This window comes from Pelophylax lessonae, assembly GCF_965119305.1.
Source record: "Pelophylax lessonae genome assembly, chromosome: 3".
Lineage (NCBI taxonomy): Eukaryota > Metazoa > Chordata > Amphibia > Anura > Ranidae > Pelophylax > Pelophylax lessonae.
Genome location: NC_138770.1, coordinates 305594740 through 305622668, shown reverse-complemented (window position 1 = coordinate 305622668; position 27929 = coordinate 305594740). Strand labels below are relative to the sequence as shown.

Genomic DNA, 27929 nt, shown 5'->3' with positions numbered 1-27929 from the left:
TTGTTGTCTTTAGCAAGGTTAACAGAAACAGAAATGTAATTAATACTCTTACTTGTTCTCTGAGCCCCCGTTCACACTGGGGCGACCTGGTCGCCTCACAGGTCGCCGCAGGTCGCCTCCCATAGGGAAGCTGCGGACCCGTTCTGATAGGAGCGACACAAGTCGCTCCGACTCAGAAAAAGGGTCCGGAGCTTCTTTGGGGCAACCAGGAGGCGACCGCCATAGACTTCAATGTTATGAAGTCCGTGGCGGCCGCTCTGAGGTCGCGGCGCGCTGCTCGCACCGCGACCTCCGAGGTCGCGGTGCGAAGTAGCGTCGCCCCAGTGTGAACGGGGACTTAAACTGCTGTCTGGATTCAGAATAAAAGTTAAAACAAAAAACACAAACTCATATTTTTCCCAAATAAACTTTATATCTTATATTTATATATATATCTTCATATATATAGATATTTTATATATTAAAATTACACATCTTTTTATATAAAAACAATGAGATTCCCATATAAGCATGGAGAAGGAGGAAAAGAAAAACACATTGAAAGAGAAAACGCAACATTAACACATGTCCATGTAGCAGAACACTGAGTTGGTTTAAAAGTTCACTCCTTGTGGGTTGAGGAAGCTCCCATGAGGGCCAGTTCAGAGCCAAAGTGCTGACCTGAAATGCTCCTCGGGTCAGAAAATCTTTTATGAATGTATCAGTCCAGGTAGATATATGTTGTGCAAGTAAGCCTTTTCTTCAATAAGGATGTATCATCGTCTGTAAAATAAAAAGAATACACATTACACTATCTGGCAGTCTAATTAAAACACTAAAAAGAAGGGAAAAGATTTGTGACTTTCTCTTGTGAGGCTTCTGACATGAATATCAATATAGTTTCTCTTTTCTAACCCCAAATTTAACTCTTAAGACCTTAAGATCTCCCACTAACAATCCTTAACCTAATCTTGAAAATTAATCCTTAACATGATCAGTGAAAATGGTCTATTATTTTGATAAACCAACCCCTTTAATTCCAAAAAACCTAGCCCTTTTCCGAACTCTAAAATTTTAATGTTTATCTCAACTGAAACCTTGCAGTCCTTTGTATTTGTTTTGTTTTTTTTTTTTAAGTGATTGTAAAGGCATTTTTTTTAAACTAAAATAAAAAAACATGTTATACTTTATCTGCTCTGTACAAAACCTCCCCAAACCTCCTCTTTTGGGGTCAGGGCTGCCAGGGCTGTTTGCTTCTCCTCTTCTGAGTGCCTCCATAGCAACCTGCTTGCTATGGGAGCACTCACACGGGCTTGTTCCCAAGCCGGGCTGTGTGCATCTAAAGACACATGCAGTGTGGCTTGGCCCCGCCCCCTGCTCACAGGATTTGACTGACAGCAGGAGGAGCCAATGGCTCCCGCTTCCTCAGCAAAGCCTGTTAGTTCAGAGAGGGTTCAATATGGAGTTGGTCCACCCTTTGCAGCTATAACCGCTTCAACTCTTCTGGGAAGGCTGTCCACAAGGTTTAGGAGTGTGTCTATGGGAATTTTTGACCATTCTTCCAGAAGCGCATTTGTGAGGTCAGGAGAGAAGACCTAGCTCACAGTCTCTGCACTATTTCATTCCAAAGGTGTTCTTTGGGGTTGAGGTCAGGACTCTGTGCAGGCCAGTCAAGTTCCCCCAACCCATACTCGCTCATCCATGTCTTTATACACCTTGTTTGTGCACCGGTGCACAGTCCTGTTGGAACAATAAGGGGCCATCCCCAAATTGTTCCTACAAAGTTGGGAGCATGAAATTGTCCAAAATGTCTTGGTATCCTTAAGAGTTCCCTTCACTGAAACTAAAGGGCCCAGCCCAACCCCTGAAAAACAACCCCACACCCTTATCCTTCCTGCACCAAATGCTTTGGACCAGTGCACAAAGCAAGGTCCATAAAGACATAGATGAGCGAGTTTGTGTTGGGGGAACTTGACTGACCTCAACCCAATAGAACACCTTTGGGATGAATTAGAGCGCAGACTGCAAGCCAGGCCTTCTCATCCAACATAAGTGCCTAACCTCACAAATGCGCTTCTGGAAGAATGGTCAAAAATTCCCATAGACAAATCCTAAACCTTGTGGATAGCCTTCCCAGAAGAGTTGAAGCTGTTATAGCTGCAAAGGGTGGGCCAATTCAATATTGAACCCTATTGACGAAGACTGGGATGCCATTAGAGTTCATGTGCGTATAAAGGCAGGTGTCCCAATACTTTTGACAATATAGTGTATATGTACATGTGTGAGTGTGTACATTTTGTATGTACGTTTAGTATTTATTGCAGGATGTTTATAGAGTTATTTTACTACCAATATACAGTACTGTGCAAAAGTTTTTAGCCAGGTGTGAAAAATTGCTGTCAATTAAGAATGCTTTCAGAAATAGAAGTGTTAATAATTAATAAGTTGATGTGCATACAACAAATCAAATCAATATTTGGTGTGACCACCCTCTGTCCTCAAAACAGCATTAATTCCTAAGTTTTCATGCATAGTTGAGTCACTTAGCCTTGTTTCCATGTCCTATGCACAAAAATATAGGAACTGGGGTGCAGAAAAATGGCAACAGGCGCTCTTGACTGATGAGTCATAATTTTAAATATTTGACTGTAGCAGGAGGCAGTTTGTTTGCGAAGGCCCGGACAGCGGTGCAATAATGAGTGTCTGCAGGCAACAGTAAAGCATATTGGAGGTTCCTTGCAGGTGTGAGGCTTTATTTCTGCAAATGGAGTTAGAGATTTGGTCAGGATCACTGGTGTCCTCAATGCTAAGAATACAGGCAGATACTTATCCATCATGCCATACCATCAAGGAGGTGTGTGATTGGCCCCAAACTTATTCTGCAGCTGGACAACGACCCCAAACATACAGCCAATGTCATTAAGAACTATCTTCAGCGTAAAGAAAAACTAGTAGTACTGGAAGTGATGGTTTGGCTCCCACAGAGCCCTGATCTCTTAAATCTGTCTGTGATTACATTAGGAGACAAAAGAATTTGAGGCAGTCTACATCCACAGAAGATCCACATATGACATATGACGAAACCGGTAGGGTGGTACCGGACATCACGCTGACCACGCCCCTCTGAATGCCGGCTACTTTGTATCGCCACTGTTTTAGTTTTCTGCCTGCATTTTTCTACTCACATGTAAGTGCAATTCTAATGCCTTTTTTAACCATACTGGGTTACACTATGTTTTTCCTCATTTCTTTCCCCATGCGTATGGTTTTACACACGGTTGGCGTTGCTTGTGAGTCCATGGATTTATCCCTATGTATCTGGAGCCAAGACTGATTACTGGTCTATGAGTTTATGACCTTACCCCTGTGTATCTGGAGGCAAGACTGAATACTGGTTTGCTATAAAGCTTCCTGTGGCCTGTCCATTAATTTGGGGGCCCACATCTTTTGGTAAGCAGCCATTCTCATCATCTCTCACTGGTGTTTTCCCTCCTGCCTCACCATCTGTTGGGAATTCCATCTTTGGATAATAGCTGTCTATTCATCGTCCATCCTGGGTTTTTGGACTTTGATGCATATTATTTATATAATTATTTTAATCTGCACGTTAGTCCCTGATGTTTCACAATTTTTGATATTCACACATTTTAACTTTGTTTGTTATTAGCGCTACACAATTGTTTTATATAGTTTTCCAAGATGTCTGAATCTACCTACCTGCTGAGTTCCTTTAAAAAGGAACCTGTGTGCAAGTGTACCTAGAAGAATTAATGCTGTTTTGAAGGTAAAGGGTGGTCACACCAAATATTGATTTGATTTCCCTTCTGTTCATTCCAATTTGTTAATTGATAAAAATAAACTAGTAACACTTCTATTTCTGAAAGCATTCTTAATTTACAGCATTTTTTCCCACCTGCCTAAAGCCAGCTATCGAAGGTTTGAATCTTGGCCAGTTCAGCAGGGACCGGTCGAGATTCTAACCATGTATAGGCAGGCTGATTGTACCTGCTGATCAAAGTTGACTGATTAAGTTGACTGATCAATCAACTTGGGTACATGTGAGATTTTCCATGCGATATATATGTGTTCTCACGGCCAGGGCGGCTCCCCTGCAGGGAGAATACAATAGCTCTGTGGGGAGTAATTCCGCTATCGACACTGACTGTGTTAATGGAGGAATCAAGCAATTTGGGTTGCAGGAACAAAAATCGTACTATCTATGGGCAGCTTTAGACTTTTGCACAGTACTGTAGAATGTACTAAAGCACATTCCATCCAAGTCTAAAGGTAGTAATTCAAGGCTCGATTTTCTGCAGGCTGAACAAGAGAAAAACGATTCCTCCATCCCAAATCAATTCCATGGCAGTGAAGGAATGTTCACTGCCAACTACTGTGAGTTGCAGGTGTGGTGACTACCTGAAAAAAGTGGCACTGGTGATCAGTGATTACATAGAATATACTGTTTGCCATTTCATTTTCTTCTTGGCTCAGTAGATTTTTTAATTGACTTCTCAAGCTGGGTGGTGCTTGCAGGGCTACCCAAAGCTTAAATTTTAGCTCATTCAGCTGGAACTGCCTGAAATGTGAGCTGCCTATGGACATTTTAAAGCTGGCCATAGACGGTTTGAATCTCGGCTGGTTCAGCAGGAACTGGCCAAGATTCGAACCATGTATGGATAAGGCTGAATGTACTCAAGTTGATTGATTGACCAGCCTATTAGATTTTACATGCGATTATTTCTAGTGGCTGTTATAACCTCTAGCAATAATAATTTTGTTCTCCAGGCAGGGGCAGCTTCCCCTGTCAACATTGTCTGCAACCTGTGAAATTCACTCATTCTATGGCCAGCCTAAGGCACTAGTAAAGGTCAGAGTTGCAGTTCATAAAACACATTAGTAGCAAGGTCATTCGAGGTGGAGACTTTAGTGGTTGAGCTACCCTAGTCTATTAGCTCTTCTATCTACTGTTTAGCTACTTACATCCCTGCATTCTTCAGTTCATTACATTCACAGTACAAATGGCATCATCTCTTAGGTTGTATTATCTTTTTATCAATAAAATGATGGATAATAGTTTTAATGCTGAAAAGTAATTCCATCTAACCTGAATTCGTCCAGGTAAAGCAAGCACATCAACTTGGTGTTTTCTCAGACACATGCAGCCCTCTTTGCTCCTTCTTTGTGGCCCTCAGTGGTTTAACAATTTGTACTTAAAAAAGGCTCCAGCTATCCTCTAGTTGTAGTTTTTGCCCAATACTTCAAAAAATGATTTAGGCCCCCTTTCTCTGGTGTAACTAACATGTCATAAGTTGCAGCTGTTACTATTAAGTTTTATAGCAAAGTGCTGTTCTCTTTTCTTGTAGTAAGTGCAGCCCTCAACAGGTATAAAATAGCCAACTTGAAGTTTATTTCACTCAGTCAGGCTATGGTTTCATTTGAGTTTACCATGTCTGAGTTACACTAAGCTAGCAAATAAAATCGCTTTGTTTCAATGAAACTAGGTTTTATTTTAAATACTATTTTAACTATTCCTTGGGTTATTCAATAAGGAAAATAGTAATATACAATGTGATGTGACTAACAGCAATCAATCTAGTTTAAAAGTCACTAGCGTGCATATTTTAAAGTGATATAAAATCTGGGTCACTTTTGGCTTAACCATACTCTTTACTGCACTTTCAGAAAAAGTTGAAAACAGATTAAAATCTGCTCAAAAACGGTTTCACATATAACTTTCTTTAACCACTTGCTGAACAGCCACCGTAGTTTTACTGCGGCCGGTCAGCTCTGTTACGCGAAACGACGTACATGTACGTTGCTTCGTGTAGCAGTTAGTGTGGGCACCCGCGATTGCTCCCCGTGGGGACAGAACGCCGGTCTGCCGATGTAAATACGGGAGACTGCTGTTCTGTGAGTGATGAACACAGGGATTCAGTGTTCCTCCTCTTTAGGAACAGGTCTCTGTGTTTATCCAGTGAGCCTATCCCCCACACAGTTAGAAAGCATCCCCTAGGCACACATTTAACCCTTTAAATTGCCCCTGGTGTTAACCCCTTACCTGCCAGTGTCATTAGTACAGGAAAAAAAAAAGTAACAGTGAGTATTTTTAGCCCTGATTACTGTAGTAATGTCACTTGTCCCCACAAAAGTGTCAAAAATGTCCGTTAGGGGTCCGATCTGTCAGCTGCAATGTCGCAGTCCCGCAAAAAAAATGCTGATCGCCACCATTAATAGTATAAAAAAAAACATAAATCTTTCCCATAGCTTGTAGATGCGATAACTTTTGTGCTAACCAATCAATATACACTTATTGGGGTTTTTTAACCAAAAATATGTAGCAGAATACATATTGACCTAAAATTTTGATACAATTTGATTTTTTTTATTTATTTATTGGGAATGTTTTATAACATAAGTAAAAAATATATATATATATTTTTTTTTTTTCAGAATTGTCGCTCTTTTTTTGTTTATAGCCCAAAAAATAAAAATCGCAGAGGTGATCAAATACCACCAAAAGAAAGCTTTGTTTGTGAGAAAAAAAGGACACCAAATTAATTTGGGTACAGCATTGCACGACCGTGCAATTGTCCGTTAAAATAGCGCAGTGCCGTATCGCAAAAAATGGCCTGGTCATTAAGGGGGAAAACCTTCTGGTCCTTGGGTGGTTAAAGTATATGTAAACTCTGAACCACTATTTCATTATATTTGGTAACATGCCTGACAGTTTTTTGGAACAAATAATATTTTGTGAATCAGATGCTAAGTTTGTTTGCTGGAGATCCTGCCAGTAACAGCACTTACTGCTGTAGACAGACAACCGTAAAATTAGAAATACACTATTCGAAATTTGCGTAACAATTTTAGGAACATTTGTTACAATTTCTATTCATTAGTGGGCTAGAAATCGATGTTCATTTTCGACTGTGGTGACTGGAAAATTCAAAGATGAAGAATAGAAAATGTTTCTGCAGCAACCAGTTCGGGAAAATCCATGCATTCCACAGTCGAGTGTTAAAAGCAACCAAAATTCTGAAATATTTTCTAGTGACAATTGCCAAGTCTTCAAATGTACTGCGAATTTTTGTATGATTGTGTGAAAAAATACTAATGTTTGGACAGCTTAAAAAGGAGCTCCAGGCATTGTTGTGTTTATTAAATGTCAGCAGCTACAAAAACTGCAGGTGCTGACTTTTAATAAACAGACATTCACCTGTCCTAGGATCCAGTGATGTGCTCACCTGAGCCGTTCGTGTCCGCTGGCCCCGCGCCTTGGCTTCCCCACTGGCGAGTGGGCGCGCCTTCGGTGGCACACACGTGCCCACAGAATTGCTACCACAACAGGTATGGCTAATCACGAGAACCTGCCAACCTGCCGCCGTATAACTGCGGCGACTGGTTGTCAAGTGGTTAAAAAAACTGTACACAGTAAGACATGATGCCATATTGAAAAATACATTTTGTTTTAACATACACTTTAATTAAAAATATGAGAGGAGAGCAAATGCCGTACTTTTGCTGAGAGCCACTGTATGATTCTAGAAGGTGAGAGCTAGCAGTCTCCAGGTTCCAGTCAAATGTCTCCAGCACTTTGTGGCACTCTGTACGAGTCTTTAGTCCCAGGCAAAACAGTTGCTCAACCTGTAGTGATAACAGAAGGTGGTGTGATTTACAGATGAAAAAACAAAACAAGCAGCTCAAAGAAACCAAAAAATAAATTTTGTTAGGAAACATAATGTTTGACATTGATAAAACAGAGCACTCAAGTGTTGCAAACCGCAATATCCCACCAAGAACACCTATTATGGAAAAGTTCATTATCACAGTACAGTACAAGACATTGGTTAAGCGTGACAGTACAGTAATGCCACCACAAGGTGGAGCATTTACTCTAAATTTTTGCAGCTGACTAATACTATAGAGACAGCTGCCATCTAATGGGCAACTATATATTTGTACAGTGCTCAGCATAAATGAGTACACCTCAACAGATTTGTCAGGAAACCTTTAATTTCCTTTCAGAATCAACATTTTCTATGGAAAACTATACTACAATATATTCCCACAAATGTGCGCCATTGATTGCGACCAAGATATGTTAATTTGCACACACAAAAAAGTATTTTTCCTAAAAAATTCAAGACCATGTTGCAAAACTGAATACACCCCAATAAAAGTCTTATGGTCCATACACACTATAAGAAAATTTGACAAACCTTTTAGTCCGAGGAACGATCATATGATTTTCTGATAGTGTGTACACAACTGTCGACAGCTGATTCCGACATTCCGAAAGGGACAAATTACATTTTTCTCATATGGGAACAGAACAAACGATTTTTGTTTAATGTGTACCATTTTTGTACGAAAAATAGTAGCTACGAAAGACTGTGCATAATCAGAAACAAAAAACAAAAAAAAAAAAAAAACGAGAATTTTCATACATTATTTCAATCCTCGATTCCGACTTGCTGTGAAACATCGAGAAAAACCGGCGGATCATTCGTCCAATTTTCTCATAGTGTGTATGGGGCATTAGGAACAAAGCTAAATTTTAGACCACAAAATACTAATGAACAAGATTTTAACTATAGATAAGTCTAATTATTCATTAAACAGGTGTCCAGCAGACAGTTGATTATAAAAGGGCATTACTTAACAAGAAAAGACTTTCCCATTTCATGCTGACAGCAATGGCACCACATGGAAGAGAAATTTCACAAGGCCTGAGAAAGAAAATGATTTCTTTACACAAGAAAGGTGAAGGCTACAAGAAGATCAGCAAAGCTTTACCTATCAGTCAGAATACTGTAGCAAAAGTGATACAAAAAATTTAGCAAAGATTGAACTGCAACCATCTCAAAGAGACATCCGGGCCATCCATGGAAGTTAATACCTCAACAGGAGCGTCTTCCTATGAGAAGGGTTGAAGAAAATCGCCATGTAAGTTCACTGCAGTTAGTTAAAGAAGTAGAAAGCCAAACTGGGGTGATTGTTCTCCGTGACAATACGGCTTACACTTCAGAGGAATGGCATGCATGTGTGTCACCCACGAAGGAAGCCTCGGATAAAGCCCGTGCACAAAAAAGCCCACCTAGAATTTGCCAGGGCCCATGCTAAAAAAGAAGACGACTACCGGGACTCTTTCACAACAGAATGTATCTACTTCCCATATCCAATAGGATGGAAGATATATAGATGACCTGATCCTAATTTGGGATCATAGGGATGCTGCTCTGATTTCCTTTATCTCATATTTAAATGACAATATTCTCAATCTTGAATTCTCCTGTGAAAAGAATAAAGGTAGTATTGACTTTCTTGATATCACACTCAATGGTAATCAGAGAGCAGGCAGTAGAGATACTAGGACTTTCCATAAACCTAGTGCAGGCAATTCCTTACTCCTGGTTACACGCTGCTATCCCCCTTTTACTATTCATTCCATTTCAGTTGGAGAATTTATCAGGGTTTGGCGAAACTGTTCCACCTTGGAGAGCTTTCAAAAAGAATGGCACAATATTTCCCTACATTTAAAAAAGCGAGGACACCAAGAGTGCCATTTAAATAGAGCTATTGCCTCAAAAAAGGACAGAAATAGCCTAATTTGTAATTTTAAAAAAAGGCCCTTTATTAGTATGAAAAGAGATAATAGAAACCACCCTGTTACATTTGGCACCACTTTTCAGAGACTATAACCAGATCAAACAAATAATTAATAAGTACCTCCCTGTTTTATATGGCGATAAGGATCTAACTACAGTGCTTTCCAATGGGTGCAATTTTTCTTGCCGCCGTGCCGTCACTAGGTAACTTGTCTCCATCCAATACCTGACTCAGAGTTACTGGTTCATACAGCTGTGGGTTAAATACAGGCTGGTACTGCCACAAACATTGTGGGAACCACAAAAAAATCCCTTCATGCCACAATGGTAAAGGATTTGTCATTAGGGATTTTATTAACTGTTGCACCAAATATGTGATATATGTGATTTAGTGTGGTCTCAGAAAACTGCAGTATGTAGAATGTGCCTCAAGGTATTTGCGCATTAGGATCAGTGACTATTATAATGGACCAGCCTATACAAATGAAAAAAAAAAAGCACTTTAAAACCGGAAATGATGGCACCACAAGTTCCTTTTCCTTTTGTGCAGTACAGAGAATTAAACAGTCAGCATGTGGTGATGATTTGCATAGAAAACTCTTTGAACAGGAAGTATGGTGGATCTTTTCCCCGGGGACACAGATCCCTGCTGGAATAAATCACAGATGGGATGTGGACCTCTATTGGAAGTAATGTCTTCTATATTGCATGGCTCATGGATAGGCTCCCTGGACTCCAGTGATGTATTTTTTGTGTCCATTTTCTCCCATTACTCACATTTGAAGCTTCCTGTTCTAAGTGTTTTTCTAATTGATATTTTTTGTATCCAAATGCTGTCACAGTTGCACTATTACAACAAAGCTTTTTGTAGAAATTACTGAATATGAGTTTCCTTTTGGATCAATGCACTCTAGCTTCCTGTGAGATGTACAGTATATATTTATGTACAGAATTCTTATTTTGGTATACTTTATTTTGATGTATATTGATTTATTTTTACAATTATTTGTAGGTTTGTACATGGTGTCTCACTCTGCTTTTGGCTTCAATGATGTCTTGATTCTTTTGTCTTATCTCTGCCTGATTTTTGGTACTATTGTACTAATCATCTAATTATTTAACGGCTTCAATTTAATATGCTAATTTTCTTTAGGGTGGAGTTTGTACAGGTATAAATGCTTAGCCATTCCAGTTCTAAATTTGCTACGACTAAGGCTCTTGTCAAAACGTGTCAGTTTTTTCGTTTTATTGTCACTCCTTTGTAACCAATAAATATGCTATATGGATTACAGTGTTGCCGGCTCCATCTATCAACTTACCGGGACTCTGTACTCTAGAGTGAAGACCAAAATAAAGGTTTCTGGAACTGATGACTTCAAAACTGTATGGCGTCGCAAAGGTAAGGAGTACAAAGAAAAATGCATGGTGCCTACAGTTAAACATGGTGGCAATGTCCTTCTGTGGAGCTGCATGAGTGCTGCTGGTGTCAGGCAGCTGCACTTCATTGATGGTATCATGAATTCACAGATGTACTGCTCTATATTGAAAGAGAAGTTACTACCATCACTCCGTGCCCTTAGTCATCCTTTTCCAACATGAAAATGATCCAAAACACACATCTAATGCTACTGTTGCATTTCTGAAGAAGAACAAGGTGAAAGTGATTAGGTGGCAAAGTACTGTAGGTCTGCTCTAAACCCAATCGAACACCTATGGGGAATTCTGAAGAGGCAAGTTGAGCATCATTCTCCATCCAGCATCCTAGCTCTAAGGCTCCATTCACACCTGGGCGTTTTTGAGTGTTTTTCAGCTCCAAAAACGCTAAAAAAAAACGTTCCAAAACGCCCAACAAGTAAAACCCCATTCATTTAAATGGCCCCTGTTCACATCTGAGCGTTTTGCAAAACGCCTGTAGCTGAAAAAAGTACATGAGCTTCTTTTTGGGCTGATTACCAGCGTTTTTGATAGATGTCAATGCCTGCCTCCAAAAACGCCTGAAAATCGCGGTAAAACGCTACGCTCAAGTGTGAATGCAGCCTTAAAGAGGTCGTTCTTGAAGAATGGAAAAAGATAGATTGCAATATGTCGCCAACTTGTTCATTCCATGTCTATAAAGACTTGGTTCTGTGCTTCCATATCATGGAGGTCATACAAAATACTAGATTAAGTAGTTTTTGCTGTGGGGTGTATTCATGTTTGCATCAACTAATTTGAGAAAAACTGAAGATTTTGTAATCGAAGTTATATTATTAACCTTACTTTCATGTAATGAGCTGAACACATATTCTATAAAACTTTTGTAAAATTTTGGAAATTGTGCTTGTGTTCATTGAGATATTGATTAAAACCTTACTTTTCAAAAGGGGCGTATTCATTTATGCTGAGCAACGTATATACAAACATAAAACCTATTTAGAGCACCGGGTGCTGTCAAATATGGACAAATAAAAGAAATTGAGGTCATACTTTAAGGTATTGAATAGCTTTTTGGACATTCCAGCCATGGTTCTGTAATGCTGTCTGGCACTCCTCTGTAGTAACCCCATGAACCATTTCCTGAACCTGAGATAAAGGAAACAATTATGTTAACACTAATATACAAGATAAAAAATGCAAAATCAACAAATGAAACAAAATAGGATTTCTGACTTACCGTTAAATCCATTTCTCTGATGTTCATTGATGGACACAGCTCTTTATCTTCTTGACCATTGGTTATGCTGCCCCCTACAAGAGTAGGACACTAAGCAGGAAAAGGCTTGACTAAGCCTATGGGGCAGTCCCAGGGGGTATACTCCCACTCTGTTTTGTTACAAGCAGTGTCAGAAGAAAGCCAACTCCACAGAGGGGTGGGTGCCGTGTCCGTCAATGAACATCAGAGAAATGGATTTTATGGTAAGCCACAAATCCCATTTTCTCTTTCGTTCATTGACGGACACAGCTCTTTATCTTCTTGATCATTGGGACATCGCAAAGCAGTATCAAACATGAGGGGTGGGAACAGCTAGAAAAAATTCCCAAGGCTAAACATTAGCCAACCAGGTAACATGGAGCTCAACCATAAACAGCTGGATCCCACCTGAAAAAAACAATACACCCTCAAAGAGGAAGAGGTCCTCTAAACAGCAGCCTGCAAAACCTTGTGCCCAAAAGAAGCAACTGCAGATGCCAACACATCCACATTTCATAAAACTTTATGAAAGTGTGCACAGACGACCAGGTGGCCACCTTGCAAACCTACGTCCCTGATGCCTGATGACAGAAGGCCCAGGAGGCATTAAGCGCCCTAGTAGATAGAGTGCACCTTGACAGTGAAAGGAGGAACCTGACCCATGATGGAATAGGCCTGAACCACCATCTGTCTGATCCATCTGGGATTGGTCACAAAGGAAGCAGGCAACCCTTTTTGTGGTCCATCTGTGAGCACAAATAGAGAGTCTGACTTCCTGAACGACTCTGTAGCTGCCAGGTACACCCTAATTTCCCGAACCACATCCAAGGCATGCAAGGCAATTTCCTTCGGATGTTTTGGCCTGGGACACAGGGAAGGCAACACAATGTCTTCATTCAAATAAAAAACAGAGACAACATTTGGAAGGAACGAAAGAACCACCTTATCCCTGTGAATCAAAAGATAAGGTGAACGACAGGATAACGCCGCCAGTTCCGACACCCTGTGCACAGAGGTGATAGCCACCAAAAAGGCCACCTACTGGGACAGTGTAAGCAGGGGAATCTCCCAAATATGTTCAAAGGGAGGCTTCGGCAGAGCTGAAAGCACCAAACTGAGATCCAAAGGCGGCAACAGAGCCCGCCCTGGAGGAACCATATGTCGGACACCCTAAAGAAAGGTACACATCAGGGAGTGTGTGGCCAAAGGTCCTTGGAAGAAGACCGCTAAAGCTGACACCTGGCCCCCTTGATGGTACTCAAAGCTAACTTCTGTTCAACTCCCCACCGTTGAAGGAAGGTTAAGAACTGCGCCACAGAGAAAGAGGGAGGATGAACCCCAAGCGACTCACACCATGCAATGTACGTCTTCCACGTACAATGGTAGATATTCCTAGAAGTAGATTTCCTAGCTTTAAACAGTGTAGGAATCACCGATTCAGATAAACCCCTATCCTTCAGCATCTGGCGTTCGACAGCCAAGCCATCAAAGCCAGCGACTGTATAGCTGGATGGAAGATTGGTCTTTGGGACAGCAGATCCCCCCTGGGAGGGAACTTCCAAGGTAACGTCGGCCACAAGCCGCACCAGATCGGCGTACCAAGCCCGACAAGGCCAGTCCAGAGCCACTAAGAAGACCAGAATCCCTTCTGCCTCTATCCTATGTAGAAGTTACATAGTTAGTCAGGTTGAAAAAAGACACAAGTCCATCTGGTTCAACCAAAAAAAAAAAAACTGTATTGAAAACCCAACCATACAATCCCATATACACAATCCTATACCCGTTGTTGATCCAGAGGAAGGCGAAAATAAACCCCAGCAAAGCATGATCCAATTTGCTACAGCAGGGGAAAAAAATTCCTTCCTGATCCCCCGAGAGGCAATCGGATATTCCCTGGATCAACTTTACCTAAAAAAAATGTTAATACCCATTTATATTATGTACAGAAGTTCGAGAGGAAGGTGTAAATCAGCCGATACTGACCCCAGTGACTGAGGTGTCCGCCAGGGGATCCCTCAAGAGAGTCACAAACCTATGCACCGTTCTGTTGAGCCGAGACGCCAACAGATCCACCTCGGGGGTATTTGACACATAGCTGATGAAACACCTCCGGATAAAGGGACCACTCCCCTTGGTCAAAGAAACAACAAAGGAACCTCTATGTGGAACACTGGGAGATGTGAGTATGTCCAGCCCAATCATAGTACATGTGCTCATATTTGCTGGCTGTTCTAAGTGGGCTGTTAATTGTAGTTCCACAAATTGGAAACAGTCACCATGGATGATAAGGATAAGGATAAAGATAAAAGATTTTTTGCAAATCAAATAGAAATTATAAGTTCCAAAAAAGCTGTGAACGGCTGTGGGCAATTGTATAGCAAAAAAACAATTGTTCATGAACCATCACCCTGAACAATGATCTCCGTAGGACTACGTCTGATGGTGGAGGCTAAGCGGAGTCGGGCCTGGTTAGTACCTGGATGGGAGACCTCCTGAGAATACCAGGTGCTAAAGTTTTTTTATGTTTTTTCTCCCCTGAGAGTCCCCCCCCCTTTTAACTGAGTATGGTATTATTAATGTATGTTTAAAGTTCTTCGCAATGTAATTTTTATAGATGAAGGAAATGATTTACCTTTAATCGCCTACCGACCACCCACAGTAATATTACTGCAGTAGCATGGCTCCCCTGGGTCCAGCCACGTAGTACTACGTGACTGGAGGGGAAGTGGTTTTGGCTGTTTAGACACAGCGGGAGCCGGGCCGTGGGAGTAGAGGGGGCGATTGCCACCTTCCTCCCACGATTTTCCGGTAAATGGAAAGAAGACCCACCTGCTTATGTAAACAAAGCAGGCGGATCTTCTCACTGACAGGCAGGGACAGATCAGCAGTTTCAGCTATGCTGAAACTGTGATCTCTATGCCTGTCACAGAACCCTCACCCCCCCCCCCCCCCCCCCACACACACACAAGTCAGTAAGCATTAGGCATTCATTTAACCCCTTGATCACCCCCAGTATTAACCCCTTTCCTGCCAGTGTCATTATTACAGTAACAGTGCAAATTTTTAGCACTGATTACTGTAATAATGTCACTGGTCCCCCCAAAAGCGCCAAAAATGTCAGTTAGGGATCCGATCTGTCCGCCGCAATGTCGCAGTCCCGCAAAAAATCGCAGATCGCCACCATTACTAGTAAAAAAATAAAAATGACATGAATCTTTCCCGTAGTAATTAGACATAATAACTTTTGCGCAAACCAATCAAAATACGCTTACTGCGATTTTTACCAAAAATATGTAGCATAAAATAAATTGGCCTAAAATGTTTGTTTTTTTTTTTTTTTTGAGAATGTCATATAGCAGAATGTGAAAAATATTGATTTTTTTTTCAAAATTGTTGCTCTTTTTTTGTTTATAGCGCAAAAAATAAAAATCGCCCAGGTGATCAACTACCACCAAAAGAAAGCTCTATTTGAAGGGAAAAAAAGGACATACATTTTGTTTTGGTACAGCGTTGCACAACTGCACAATTGTCCATTAAAATAACGCAGTGCAAAATAGGGCCTGGTCAGAAAGGGGGCAAATCATGCCGGGGCTAATGTGGTTAAGAGAACCCTTATTCCCTTAACAATTGTCTATATATATTCTTACTGTGTCCACTCCACATGACTCGATGAAGGGCCACGTCCGAAATGCGTCGTCATGGTGACAGCTTTGTAATGAAAGGCCAGGCTTTGGATCCATCATCCCTGTCTGATATTTTTCCCTATACGGGGAGTGTGGCTTCAGCTGTCCAGCCGGACCCATTCCATATCTGGGATTCCATCTACAGCAGGATCGCTCACTTCCAGCCTCCCCGCCTGCTGATCACAGTGTGGTTCGTGGGGCCGCTGCTGCAGCGTCCAATCATTGTTCAGGGTGATGGTTCATAAACAATTGTTTTTTGCTATGGTGACTGGCACATATTGGAATGTGTACCCACACAAAGCAGTTGAGCGCCTTGAGGTCCTGGATTGGACGCACTTTGCCTTCCTTCCTGGGACTGTGAACAGGTTTCAGTAAAAACCCTGAAAATTTTCCGAAGTCGGAACCGGACACTCACCCCTTGAAGGAACAGGTCTTGTACCACCCCAAAACAGGCCCTTAAGCAGTCTGGGGACAGGTGCCATTTGGAAGGAGAAAAACCTCGCTGGGAGACAAGAGCGAAACTCGATCTTGTAGCTGGACCGAATTACTTAGTGGACCCATTTGTCTTGCACCAGGGAAGTCCAAACCAGATCCGGAAACCAGCGAATACTTCCCCCCCCCCCACCCCCGACAAGGAGCCCTGTCCACTAGTCTGGAGAAGCCTGAGCTTGGCATGCCAGACCAGGTTCGTTTGGATCCTCCTGAAGAAACCCTGAAAGGCTTCGAGCCCTTGTCAGTCGACCCTTAGGGACGAAAAAAAACTTTTTATGAGCTGGGGAGGGCCCACACCTACGATGAGGTTCCTTGCTGTTAGTAGCCTGCGGAACAAAAGTACTCTTTCCCCCTGTGAGACCTTAATGGTGTCATCCAGGGTAGCTCCAAACAGGCGATCTCCTTGGAAAGGAAGATCCCCAGACCAGCACTTGAGCCAAAGACACGCTGAAGGACCACTGCCCAAACAGAGAGCCGAGCCACTAGGGGAGCCGCATCAAAAGAGGCATCACAGATAAACTGCAGCCCCTGGACCAGCTGGTACGCCAGCTCAGCAAAGGCAGGTGGGGAGCTGTTCCCCCTCCAGGTCACGGCGTAAGAGCTTAGCCCACTCAGTCAGAGTTTGCGACACTATGGCAAAGGTGAATACCGGCCACATTGCCCAACCAGCCAGAGTGTACATATTGCGGGCCACAGCCCCCGAATTCCGATCAGCCGGATCCTTAATGGCCGGGGACTCTTCAACCAGAATCATGGTTGCCTTGTTTAATCTGGAAACCAGAGGGTCCACCACCGGTGGCACAGTTTACATCTTAAGAAGGGACCCCTCATATGGGTAACGCTTAGTAAGGCACTTAAGAACCCCATGGGGATGCTTTGGTTGTCCCCACTCTTTAGTGGCAATTCTGTCTAAATAGGCAGGGAAAGGAAACACCTTGCCGCTCTGGATGACTTGTCAGTGCCAAAGGGTAGCTGCGCCACTGTCGCAGCTTCAGCTGGGTCCTCAATCTTTAGGGTCCCACGTGCAGATACAATCAGTGCATCCACCAGTGCCTTTTTGTGAGCGGTCGAAAACGTGGAGGAATCATCCTAACAGAGGATTCCAGGCACGTGGTTGCAGACCCAGCAGGTTGACCACGTCTGCATCGGCTGAATCAGATGCAAAATTTGAGGAGACAGATGAGGCAGGGGAAGGCGGAAGCCCGAAGCCACCTCCACCTGGGACACAAGGGGCTCCAGGACCGCCGTCAGTGCATTGATGGATGGTTGGGACCCAGAGGGACCCGCAGCCTCTGAGAGGGGATCAGGTGGGAAAATGTGCTTCAGGGACTCCATTAGAGAAGAGGTGGACGCAAAAAAGAAACGTGCATAACATCCCCAGGGGACACCCCCACTGCGCTGGTGGCACCACAGGTTCCAGCACAGAGCACTACCACTGATATAGCAGAAAGAGGGAGAGAAAACCCGACAAAAAAGACTCACCACCACCGATCATGCACTTACAGCACTAGACAAACTGCACACCATGCGGCGATCAGGAAGAGAAAGATCCAGGAGTCAGCACTAGGGGATGAGGAGGGGCTCCCACCACTGAAGTCACCACCATACAGTCTCAAAAACATGGCCACCGCTATTCTTAATGAGAAAAACCACAAGAAAATGCCTGCGCAGGCTACACAAACATGGCCGCTGATCTAAAAGAAAATGGCGGCCCAGTGTGGCGCCACGTGGCTCCCGGGGGCTTGGGGGAAACCAAAAGCACCAAACACAATCCCAGCAGGAAGGGGGGCCATGGAAGGAGCCCCCACCAGGTACAGCCCCCTTCCAAAGGTCGATCGTCCGGTCGCCGGCGGCGTGCTCCACATCCCCCCCCATGGTTGGGAGATGGGTGTGGGCAGATGGGGGGTAACAAGCCTGCAGAGAGACACTGAGAAGTCCACCCTAAAAACCTCCACAGTTAGAGGGGGACAGCTGCTTACTATACTAGGAACAGGGTGGGCACCGCTCCAGAAAGACCACTGCTCCATTGGAATAGGGGAGACTGTCGGCCAGGAGGAACGCTGTGACTCAGGCCGAGGCCAGGTCGTATGCACACTCACGAGATGTTTAACTCGCAGGCCAGCCCCCGTCCAGTGAGGCTATGTTGCAGCCGACCTAGCGCAGAGCTGAGGCATGCTCGCACTCGCTGGCTAGACTGGGGGGACTCTCTGGAAATAATTAACCAGTTCGTCGCCCAGCGCGGCAGTTGATAGTAGATTCTCACAGGAACAAAATAACAAAGATAGGAAAAAATTCAATTCAAAGGGAAAAAATTGCCAGGACCAGAGATCCCAGCAAGGAACTAGGTCCTTACTTCTGACTAGGCAGAAAAAAAAGTGTCTATAGCTGAGAGTGGGAGTATACCCCCTGGGACTGCCTCATAGGTGTAGTCAAGCTTTTTCCTGCCTAGTGTCCTACTCCTGTAGGGGGAAGCATAACCAATGGTCAAGAAGATAAAGAGCCGTGCCAGTCAATGAAGAAAGAGAAACATAAAATACTGTATTTTAATAAAGTACAGGGAGATATGTCCTTCCCAAGAACAGTCCTGTCGCATATTGCATTACATCTTCATACGTTACAACTTGACTTAGGCTTGAATGTCAATACTCAGTAATAAATTAGAATTACGTATGAGAGAATTACCTCCTTGCTTGGGTTTACTTGCTGTATCACCAGAAGTTTGACAGCTGCTGCAGTACCAAGTGCCTTACTTTAGATACAGTCTCCCTGCTTCTGATTGTGCAATATAAGAAATTAGAAAGTTGACACTGCAGAAACTATCATAATTGGGGTGAGCTCTGCCTTCCTTACACAAGAGCCAGATTCAGACATGTAAGTAAAGGCCCGTATACACGATAAAAAAATTGGAAGTGAAATTTCCGATGAATGATCAGCCGATTTTCGGATCGTTAGTATGGTGCTTTCGACAGCCGATTATGAATTTTCCTGCGACAAAACCTGAATGTGCAGGGTTATAAAATTTTTATCGTACGTGAACACATTGTCTGATTTTCGTTTAATTAGTACAGTTTTTGTCCGAAAAAATCGTAAGCGCAAGACTATGCATGCTCGGAAACTAAAGAATACATACAAAACAATTCAACACATGACATCACTTCTGAAGTTGAATTCTGTCATACGAGAATTTTCCTATGAAAGTAACCTCTTCACTTTCGATATGAGACTAGCATGCAACAAAAAAAACGGACAAAAATTTGTCCGATAATCTGATCGTGTGTACGAGGCTTAAAGCTAAAAAAAAGTGGCAAATACATTTTTTAACTGATAAGACTAAACTATTCCGATTTAAAACTGAATATTCTAATCCTTGTTTGGGCCCAATCAAGGGCTGGTTATTGTTAAAAGAGAATACTCTTGCAAGGAAAAAATGGTATGCCAGTTTAAAACTTGTTTTTTGTGGATTGTGGATTTCTGTGTGTTGTAAAAGATTTAGCTTTTAGGCTTCATTCACATGGATCCTGAGCCCTGTACAGCAGTAAGAGATCTTTGTTTATCTTTTTGGAGTAGTGCGGAGCTCCACGCAGGAAGCCAATGGAAGCGAATAGAGACACAATGGCTGTACAGACTCACCTGCACAGACAAGTATGACAGATACACAGACAGTGTGAGGCCATACACACACATCCCTGTATACCTGGACAGGGAATTCTGGATTTTGGGCTTGTGATTTTTGCAGCACTGTGAAGCTTCTTTACAATCTGGCCACAGTGTTTGAATAGCCAATTTATGTATCCACCTGAGTATGCAAGAGGGTAGTACCACTCTGATCTTGATGTACTCTCGCTTCTGTGTCCATCATATGCTTGGTCACTGGTCAATCCTATCTCTCTTTAGAATAACTTCACCTTTAAAGTGAACCTTTATTCCTGGCTGCCGCCTTCCCCTTTCTGCCTTTGTCTGTGTCTCAGTTCCCACCCAGGGAGTTCCCCTATATGTGAGACACAATTGCAAACTGAAGTTACTACTGCAAAATTCCTGAGTCCTGAAGAAACAAAATGAGAAACGCGTTGACCTATGAGGACTTATCTCCACAAATTATCTCTACAGAACATAAATGTATATAGAATTAGGAGGACAATCAAGAATGAATGTGTTACAGTAGGAGATAAGTCACAGCTGGTACTTACTTACCATTCTATACAACCTATGTTTTTATGGCCTACAAGTCACTATTCAATAGTCACCAGTCGTGATTATGTTACGTAATTTGTAATAAAAAGTTTGTATATAATTTCAGATAAATGTATGTGTCCCATTTTTGTGTAAGTAAAGTCTGATCATTTCTTTTTCTTTGGTGTAGGTTTGGTATACATTGTGGATGTGGCATTACAGTGTCTTAAGCCGGCTATGCATGGATCGAATCTCCACCGGTTCAGCAGGAACTGGCCAAGATTTTAACCATCTATGGGCATGCTCATTGTACCCAAGTCAATCCAGCGATTGACCTGGGTACAACTAGCATGTCAGGTGTTTGCCATGAGATTACTGCTCCCCAAGCCCCCCCCCCCCCCCCCCCCTGGTAGAACACAATAGCTCCACAGAAGGGATTTCCCCATCAACACTGACTGTGTTGATGGTGGAATCAAGCAATTTTCTTTCCTGCATACTCTATGGCTTTGCATACCTGTCAAACTCGGCTATCCAGGTTAGTATTTACAGCCGCCGCTTCTCTATTGACTTATATGGACTGCCTGTAAGCAGCTCAATGCTACTCCAAAAAGATAAACAAATGGATCTTCATGCTGTACAGGATCAAAAACTGATTGAATAAAGCCTTAAAATGTTACCAAACCCACAAGAGTAAAATATGTCTGTAGATGCAGAATAGCATGCTTGTTATAATCACTGTGTAACTTAAGTGATTAATCCTCTGCATTGTGTAAAAAGGCTGTGTGATCCTGCATGCACAGATCCTCCCCCTCCTGCACGTTCGCTCTGGACAAGCCCAGATAAGACACAGTAAGTGTAATTCAGCTGCACATGCTCAGTTTGGTCTCTATTGCTGGGAAGAACACTTCCTGGTTTTAGCTGAGCTATTCAGGTCACATGGTATTAACATCACACATTTGGACATATATACAGATCCTAATTGACAGCCCAGTTCCTCCCTCCCCCTCCATGCCCAGTAGCTAAAAAAGAACACAGTGTGTGGGGTGTCACATCCTAGCTCATGGATGATCCGCCTCCCATAAAAGCATGAGGACACAGGCTATAGTGGATTTCAAGAGGGAGTGATTCCATAAAGGAGATAATACCACTGTACTGTACATATTTTTGCAGTGTTTTTTTTTTAACTTCTCAACAGCATCAGTTACGGACGTGCATATTGAGGTCATAGAGATTTTTAAACTTTTAAAAATACATTTATTTCCCAATTTCTAAATTCATAAACCATACAGATCATGCCAAAAAAGTGTTCGGTTTTATTTTATTTTTTTTCATATTTGTGTTCCTTCTTTCACTCCCCTTCTGTGCTTTTGCTTTTTTTCTCTCGCTCCCCTGTAATCCTCATCCCACCTGGCAACTAACACCCCACCCCCTGTCATCCCCATCTTCATCACACCTGGCAACCCACTGATACCTTGCTAACACCCCACCCCCTGTCATCCTCCCCACACCTGGCAACCCACTGATACCTTACTAACACTCCACCCCCTGTCATCCTCATCACACCTGGCAACCCACTGATAGCTTGCTAACATCCCACCCCCTGTCATTGTCATCACACCTGGCAACCCACTAATACCTCACTAACACCTCACCCCCTGTCATCCTCCTCCTCATCTTAACCACACCTGGCAACCCATTGATACCGTGCTAACACCCCACCCCCTGTCATCCTCATCACCCCTGGCAACCCACTGATACCTCACTAACACCCCACTCCCTGTCATCCTCATCCTTATCACACCTGGCACCTCACTGCGACCTTGCTAATACAACCACTGTCATCCTCAAGTTCATCACACCTGGCACCCCACTGCAACCTTGTTAACACCCTTACCCCTGTTATCCTCATCTTTATCACACCTGGCATCCCATTGCAACCTTGCTAACAACCTACCCCCTGCCATCCTCATCACACTGGGCACCCCAATTCAACCTTCCTAATACAATAACCCCTGTCATCCTCATTCCTCATATATCCCACTGCCAATTTCTAAACACCTGCATTGAGAAAGCAGCGTATTCTATGTTGAGAGGACAAGGTTCTCTTCCCCACAAATGTGTTGTGGTAGGTAAAATTTTAGGGAAGGAAAGACCTATTTTGTGGTGTAAAGATTCCATGGAGCTACCAGTGCAACCACTGCAAAAAGATCCATGTAGCTGGAGACAAACCTCTCCAGTCTGTTGGCGAACCTGGAGGTTCACATGCAACATCCCCCACCTGCAACATTGCTGAGGAAGTCTGCCTGCCAATTGTCCTGCCTATTGTCCCTGCCTGGGATGTAAACTGCTGAAGAGGCAGATCATTAAGTTCTGCCCAGGACAGGATCTGCTCTACCTCATTTGCCACAGGAAAGCTTCTGGTTTTCTCTTTCCAATGGTTCCAGAGTCAGCCAAATCACCTGAAGTTCCAAAATGTGGATCAGAAGACAGACAAGATTCCTCAGATGACTAAGTCCTCTGTGCCCACAGGGTGCCAAAGACTCCTCCCCTGGCTAACAGATTGGCATCTATCTTGAGGATCTTTCACAAGAAAAAAAAAAATGTTTTTCTTATTCCGAAGTCACCAGGACAAGGACAACCTGGACTTGAGTGCCAAACGTATTGGTCCTGTTCAAAAATGGGCTTATTTGTCGGAGTCTGGAGTGCAAATGGACAAATGTGACTGCTGGGATACTACCAACAGACCCAGGGATTTTTGACTCCTGCACTAGAAAGCATGAGTCTGTGATTGAGGCAATTGAAGTATCTCCTGAGGAAAAAATATTCTAGACTGAGCAGTGTCTAGGACTAGACCCAAATACTTTAAATGATGAGCCCGTTCCAGCAATGATTTCTGAAAGGTTCAGGTGCTATCTGAACTGTTGTAATATCTGGGCAAAGTTACATTGTCTGACAGAACCTGTGCTGTCTGTTCAACAGAGGGTTTTCCAAGTATCCCACAATGGGGATGCCAGGAGAGGGCAGGAGGGCTAGTAATGGAACCAGCGCCTCAGCGAATACCTGATCTGCAGACAAGAGGCAAAATGGCAGGGCCACGAAATTAGAAGTGCAGGAGACATCAAAACATAAAGAAACTGGTGTTGCAGATAGATGCAAGTGTGCATTCTTTATGTCTACAGAATCCAAGACGTCTCCATAGTGAAGAAAGGGAATAACAGACTTAATGGATTCCATGTGAAATTTCTGAACCTGAATGAAGACATTCAGTGTTTTGAGATCCAAGATGAGGTGGATGCCCCCCTTTGGGATTAAGAACTATAACCAGTTTAGAGTAAAAGCTCTGAAACCATTCTGCCACAGGTAATGGGGCAATAACAGTTTGGTCTAAAAGTCCCAAAAGGACTACATCAGGGCATGACAATTTTGCTTTGAATCTAGGTGCCAGCTAAAAAGCTATGAGACAGTTTTTTTTTAACATAGCGTGAGTTGTCAGCACCCGGGGCAAGGCAAGTAATTTGCAACCCCTAACCCTAACTTACTTACAGCAGAGTGACCAGCCAATAACCCAGACGTAAGGGTTATAGGCTGGCCAGAAAATAATGACAATAAAAACCTGTTATAGGGGGAAACTCTGCTCCGTTAGGCCCCCTTTACTCCTGTGCATTTTGGGATTGTGACAGAATCGCTTAAATTCTGCCTGCAATATCAAAATGCAGGTTCAGGTGTCATTTTCAATGACACCTAAAGTGCAATGCAATTTTTCTGTGGTTGTCATTCGCAGCTAATTGCACTGCGTGCAGCTTGATACCCAAAAAAAGAGCAGGAGCTTTTTTGGGCGACAAGCTTCACACGATGCGTTTGACATGCAATTTACTGTGCAGCTATTCCCATTGCATAAAACTTGTCGCCCAAAAAAGAGCAGCAGCGATTTACCGCGTGACAATCACGGCATAACCACACCATGTTTTTGGTGCCATTGAAAACAATGGCACCTGAACATGCATTTTGCAATCATGGGCAGAATCGCAGGGATTCTGCCGTGTTTCCAAGACGCCCAGGTGTGAATGGAGCTTCTCTGGTTCACCCATATGCGATTCTGGATGCGTTTTCAAACTCACAGATTTGTATCACAGGCTAGATATTATGTGTTCCTATTGAGGTGGTTCACACAGACGCAATCCACACACATTGCGCTTTGAGCGCCACTACAAAAAGGTCCTGTGTGAGTTTGTAGTGGTGCATTCCAGACTCGACTGATAGGGTAGAGGGGCATGCAAAGATTTCACATAGGATTGCAATTGACAAGAATTTTTGCATTAAAGTCAATAGGGGGCGTTTTTGCATTGAAGTCAATGGGACATGATTTCGCATTGAAGTCAATGGAATGCGATTTTGCACTGAAGTCAATGGGAGGCAGTTGTGGAGAGAGAGAGACAAAATCACTCCTGTACTGAAATCGCACAGAAACCGGAATGACATTGCACATTCACTACACATAGGTATGAACCCAGGCACCAGGACATCATTTTTAGTTGCCATGGTGACCTGGCGCCTGGGATTTGTTGAGCCCTGGACTACATGGAGAGCTGTTAATCTGTGCATTGACACAGGAAGTTTGGGAGGTTCAGGGAATAAAACTCTAGCTCTGTCAAGCTTTAGCTTGGAATTAGGACCGATCTGAGGTCTTAAAGTGGTTCTGAAGTGATCTGAAGTCTGAATATAAACAGGTTGCAACAATCGTTTGCTCCAAATGTTTCTTTGACCAAGTCATCAACTGCTGTAAGATCCAATCAAACTGACTTTGACCAGAGCTAGAGTTTGGCAAAGTAAAGTCACAGCGATGACAAGATTCAGAGCAAGACCTGCCAGAGTGAGAACAGAGCTATAGAGAGGGCTTCTAACTGCTTATCGGTTGCGTCTTTTAAAGACAGGCACATCCCTTACCCAAATAGTGGTCCCTTCGTAAAAGAGACACTAACACTTTTTAACACAGTCTGCATCAAACTGACACACAGCAAACAAGTGTTGTGGGGAGCAAACATATTGTTAGAGTATCTCCAATCTCCATAGAGGAAGACTTGGAACAGTGGGTGCACAAGGAAAGTCTTCACTCTCTTTGCTCATGGGCTCTAAAGGACCAATAGACTGAGAATAGCACTGGCAGAAGCAACAAGCCGATCCTCCAGTTTCAGAGTGGTACATGATGACTCAATAGGAGCCAAAAAGGTCTATTTTATTTTGGGAGTAATAGCAAAAGACTGTGACCCCTCGCAGGCTAGCTCCTCCAGTAGAGACTGACACAGAATTAGACAGAGTATCAGCTGCAGGTAGATCAGGTACAGAATCTGCAGGATAAAGTGCAGGAGCTCACTTGTAGCCTCTGCAGTCAAGAGTCAGCAAATAACTTGGTGATCTGGACCATAAAATGATGCATGACCATAGTAAAGACCCCACCCAAAAGGGCAGAAGAGCCAGCCATACCCAACGGAGCTAGGGAAAGACTCTAGGATCAGATGTTCACATGATTCTAGGCTGCACACCTCAGCATCAGTGGGCATGTTACAAGCAGCATCTGAGCCAGTGATGTGTGAGCTGGGAGCATCTTGTCATCCTGAATCTCCCAATCACAACCCCCCCCCCCCTCCAAGATCCTAGAATTAGCCACATTGTGACTGCATAGTAATTACCAGTGTGAGGCTCAGGGTACGAGGCAAGGCCTCAGGTTCTCACAAAACCCAACAGCTGGTAGCAAGTGAGGGTCCAATGGCCAAAGGTGAGCGCAATTACTGTAGGTGGCAAGCAAGAATGAACCAATGATCAGCCCCGTAATGTCCAGTCCTGAATTATTCAGATGTGACACTTCAAAAGCTAGGCTGAGAGTGGCTGCCCTGGATAGCTTCAATCTAAAAAAACTGCAGCGATGTAGAGAGGAGAATTGATTGAAGAAAAATGGTGAAAATCAATATTGCTAGCAAAATTATGTTAGACTTTTCCCTGCCAAGCTAAAGAGCAGATGTCCATTCGGCTTGGACACCTGCGAAAAATGTGGTAATAAAAGGGGTTATCCTGGGTTGGCCTATAGTTTTTTTTGTTTGCCATTGTGTAATCCTTCTGTAGATGGCAGTGTAACCAAAAGATTATGACTTTGTGGAGGAGAAACAGAAAAGGCATTTTCAGGAGGTGGTCAGCAGTAACAACCTCTAAAAGTTTCGATTAAAATCCTCGTTCAGTTTAGAGTCTATCTTTGAGTTATTTTTCTTTTAAATGACTTCAGACAGCCTTTCTAAAAAAGACTGCAGAAAGCTTTCCACCAACGCTCTTTCTCAGTTATGTGTAAACCATGTGAGCACATTCCCTCTTACCTTAGTATAGCACAACTTGTATAGTGAACCTGTTAGAGCTTAAAAAAAGTCTTCAGTAATAACAGTTCTGAACTAGAGGCACCTTTTACTGCCTGACAGAACCTGTGTCAGTTTTCAAACCAATTCCTGGGACTCTTTGGAGCCTCCAGTTTTCAGGCCAAGGCTGTACAGAGAGCTTTAGATTCTACACCCTGCAAACTCCTGCCATTTAACTGTCAAAACACTAGAGCAGGCATGTCCAACCTGCGGCCCGGGGGCCGCATGCGGCCCAGAACCTCAGGCAATGCGGCCCACTGCCCCCTGACAATTTTTTATTTTTGCTGGGGAGGAAGGAAGTCGAGTCGGGGGCACGGCCACAGAGGCAGCCTTGGAGGGGATCATCCACTAGTTGTGTTAAATTAGTGCTGGGGGGCGGGGGGGGTGGGGTGTGGCAGTACGGGAAGGGCGCGGCGGCGTTTTATTACTTATATAGCTTAACTATAGTATATATTTTATGTGCGGCCCGAGACAATTTCTCTATACTTAATGTGGCCCAGAGAAGCCAATAGGTTGGACACCTATGCACTAGAGCCTCACAGCCTGTAGAGCCTACAGCATTTGACAGACAAATCGCAGGGCATGGTCAGAAGTCCAGTATAGCCTGGGACTGGAATTCAAAGGGCTCTGGACTTCATCGGCACAAAAAAAACAGATTTACATGTATTTGCAGACACATCAGCAGTACTGTTACCTTGGGCTCTTTTTTAGGTCATGATAAGTTTACTTACTAAGTGAAAGTGTAAAGATGCAATTGTGGGAATGTAGAATTTTACATTTTAAGGCAGCATAATCTTTGACAAACCATATAACAACAGTAGGGGCATATTTGCAATTGACCAAAACTTGAAATAAAATGTGTAAAAACAACATAAACAATCCAACTTGTGTCATTAGTGGTTTATCTCTCAGGAATAGAGGCTACTAATTA

The 27929-nt window shown here is 43.1% G+C and overlaps 1 protein-coding gene across 6 annotated transcripts in view; it reads right to left on the bottom strand.

The window, feature by feature from the left end:
• Window positions 1-403: 403 nt before the first annotated feature.
• TNK2 (tyrosine kinase non receptor 2) overlaps window positions 404-27929 on the bottom strand; it is a 362744-nt gene continuing 335218 nt past the window's right edge. For all 6 annotated transcript variants that reach the window (XM_082252264.1, XM_082252263.1, XM_082252262.1 and 3 more), the window contains 3 exons: window positions 12051-12146; window positions 7493-7620; window positions 404-762 (listed from right to left, as the gene is read on the bottom strand). In XM_082252264.1, coding sequence (XP_082108390.1) covers window positions 756-762; window positions 7493-7620; window positions 12051-12146 — 231 coding nt within the window. In that variant the 3' untranslated portion in view covers window positions 404-755. The remainder of the gene's footprint in view (window positions 763-7492; window positions 7621-12050; window positions 12147-27929) is intronic.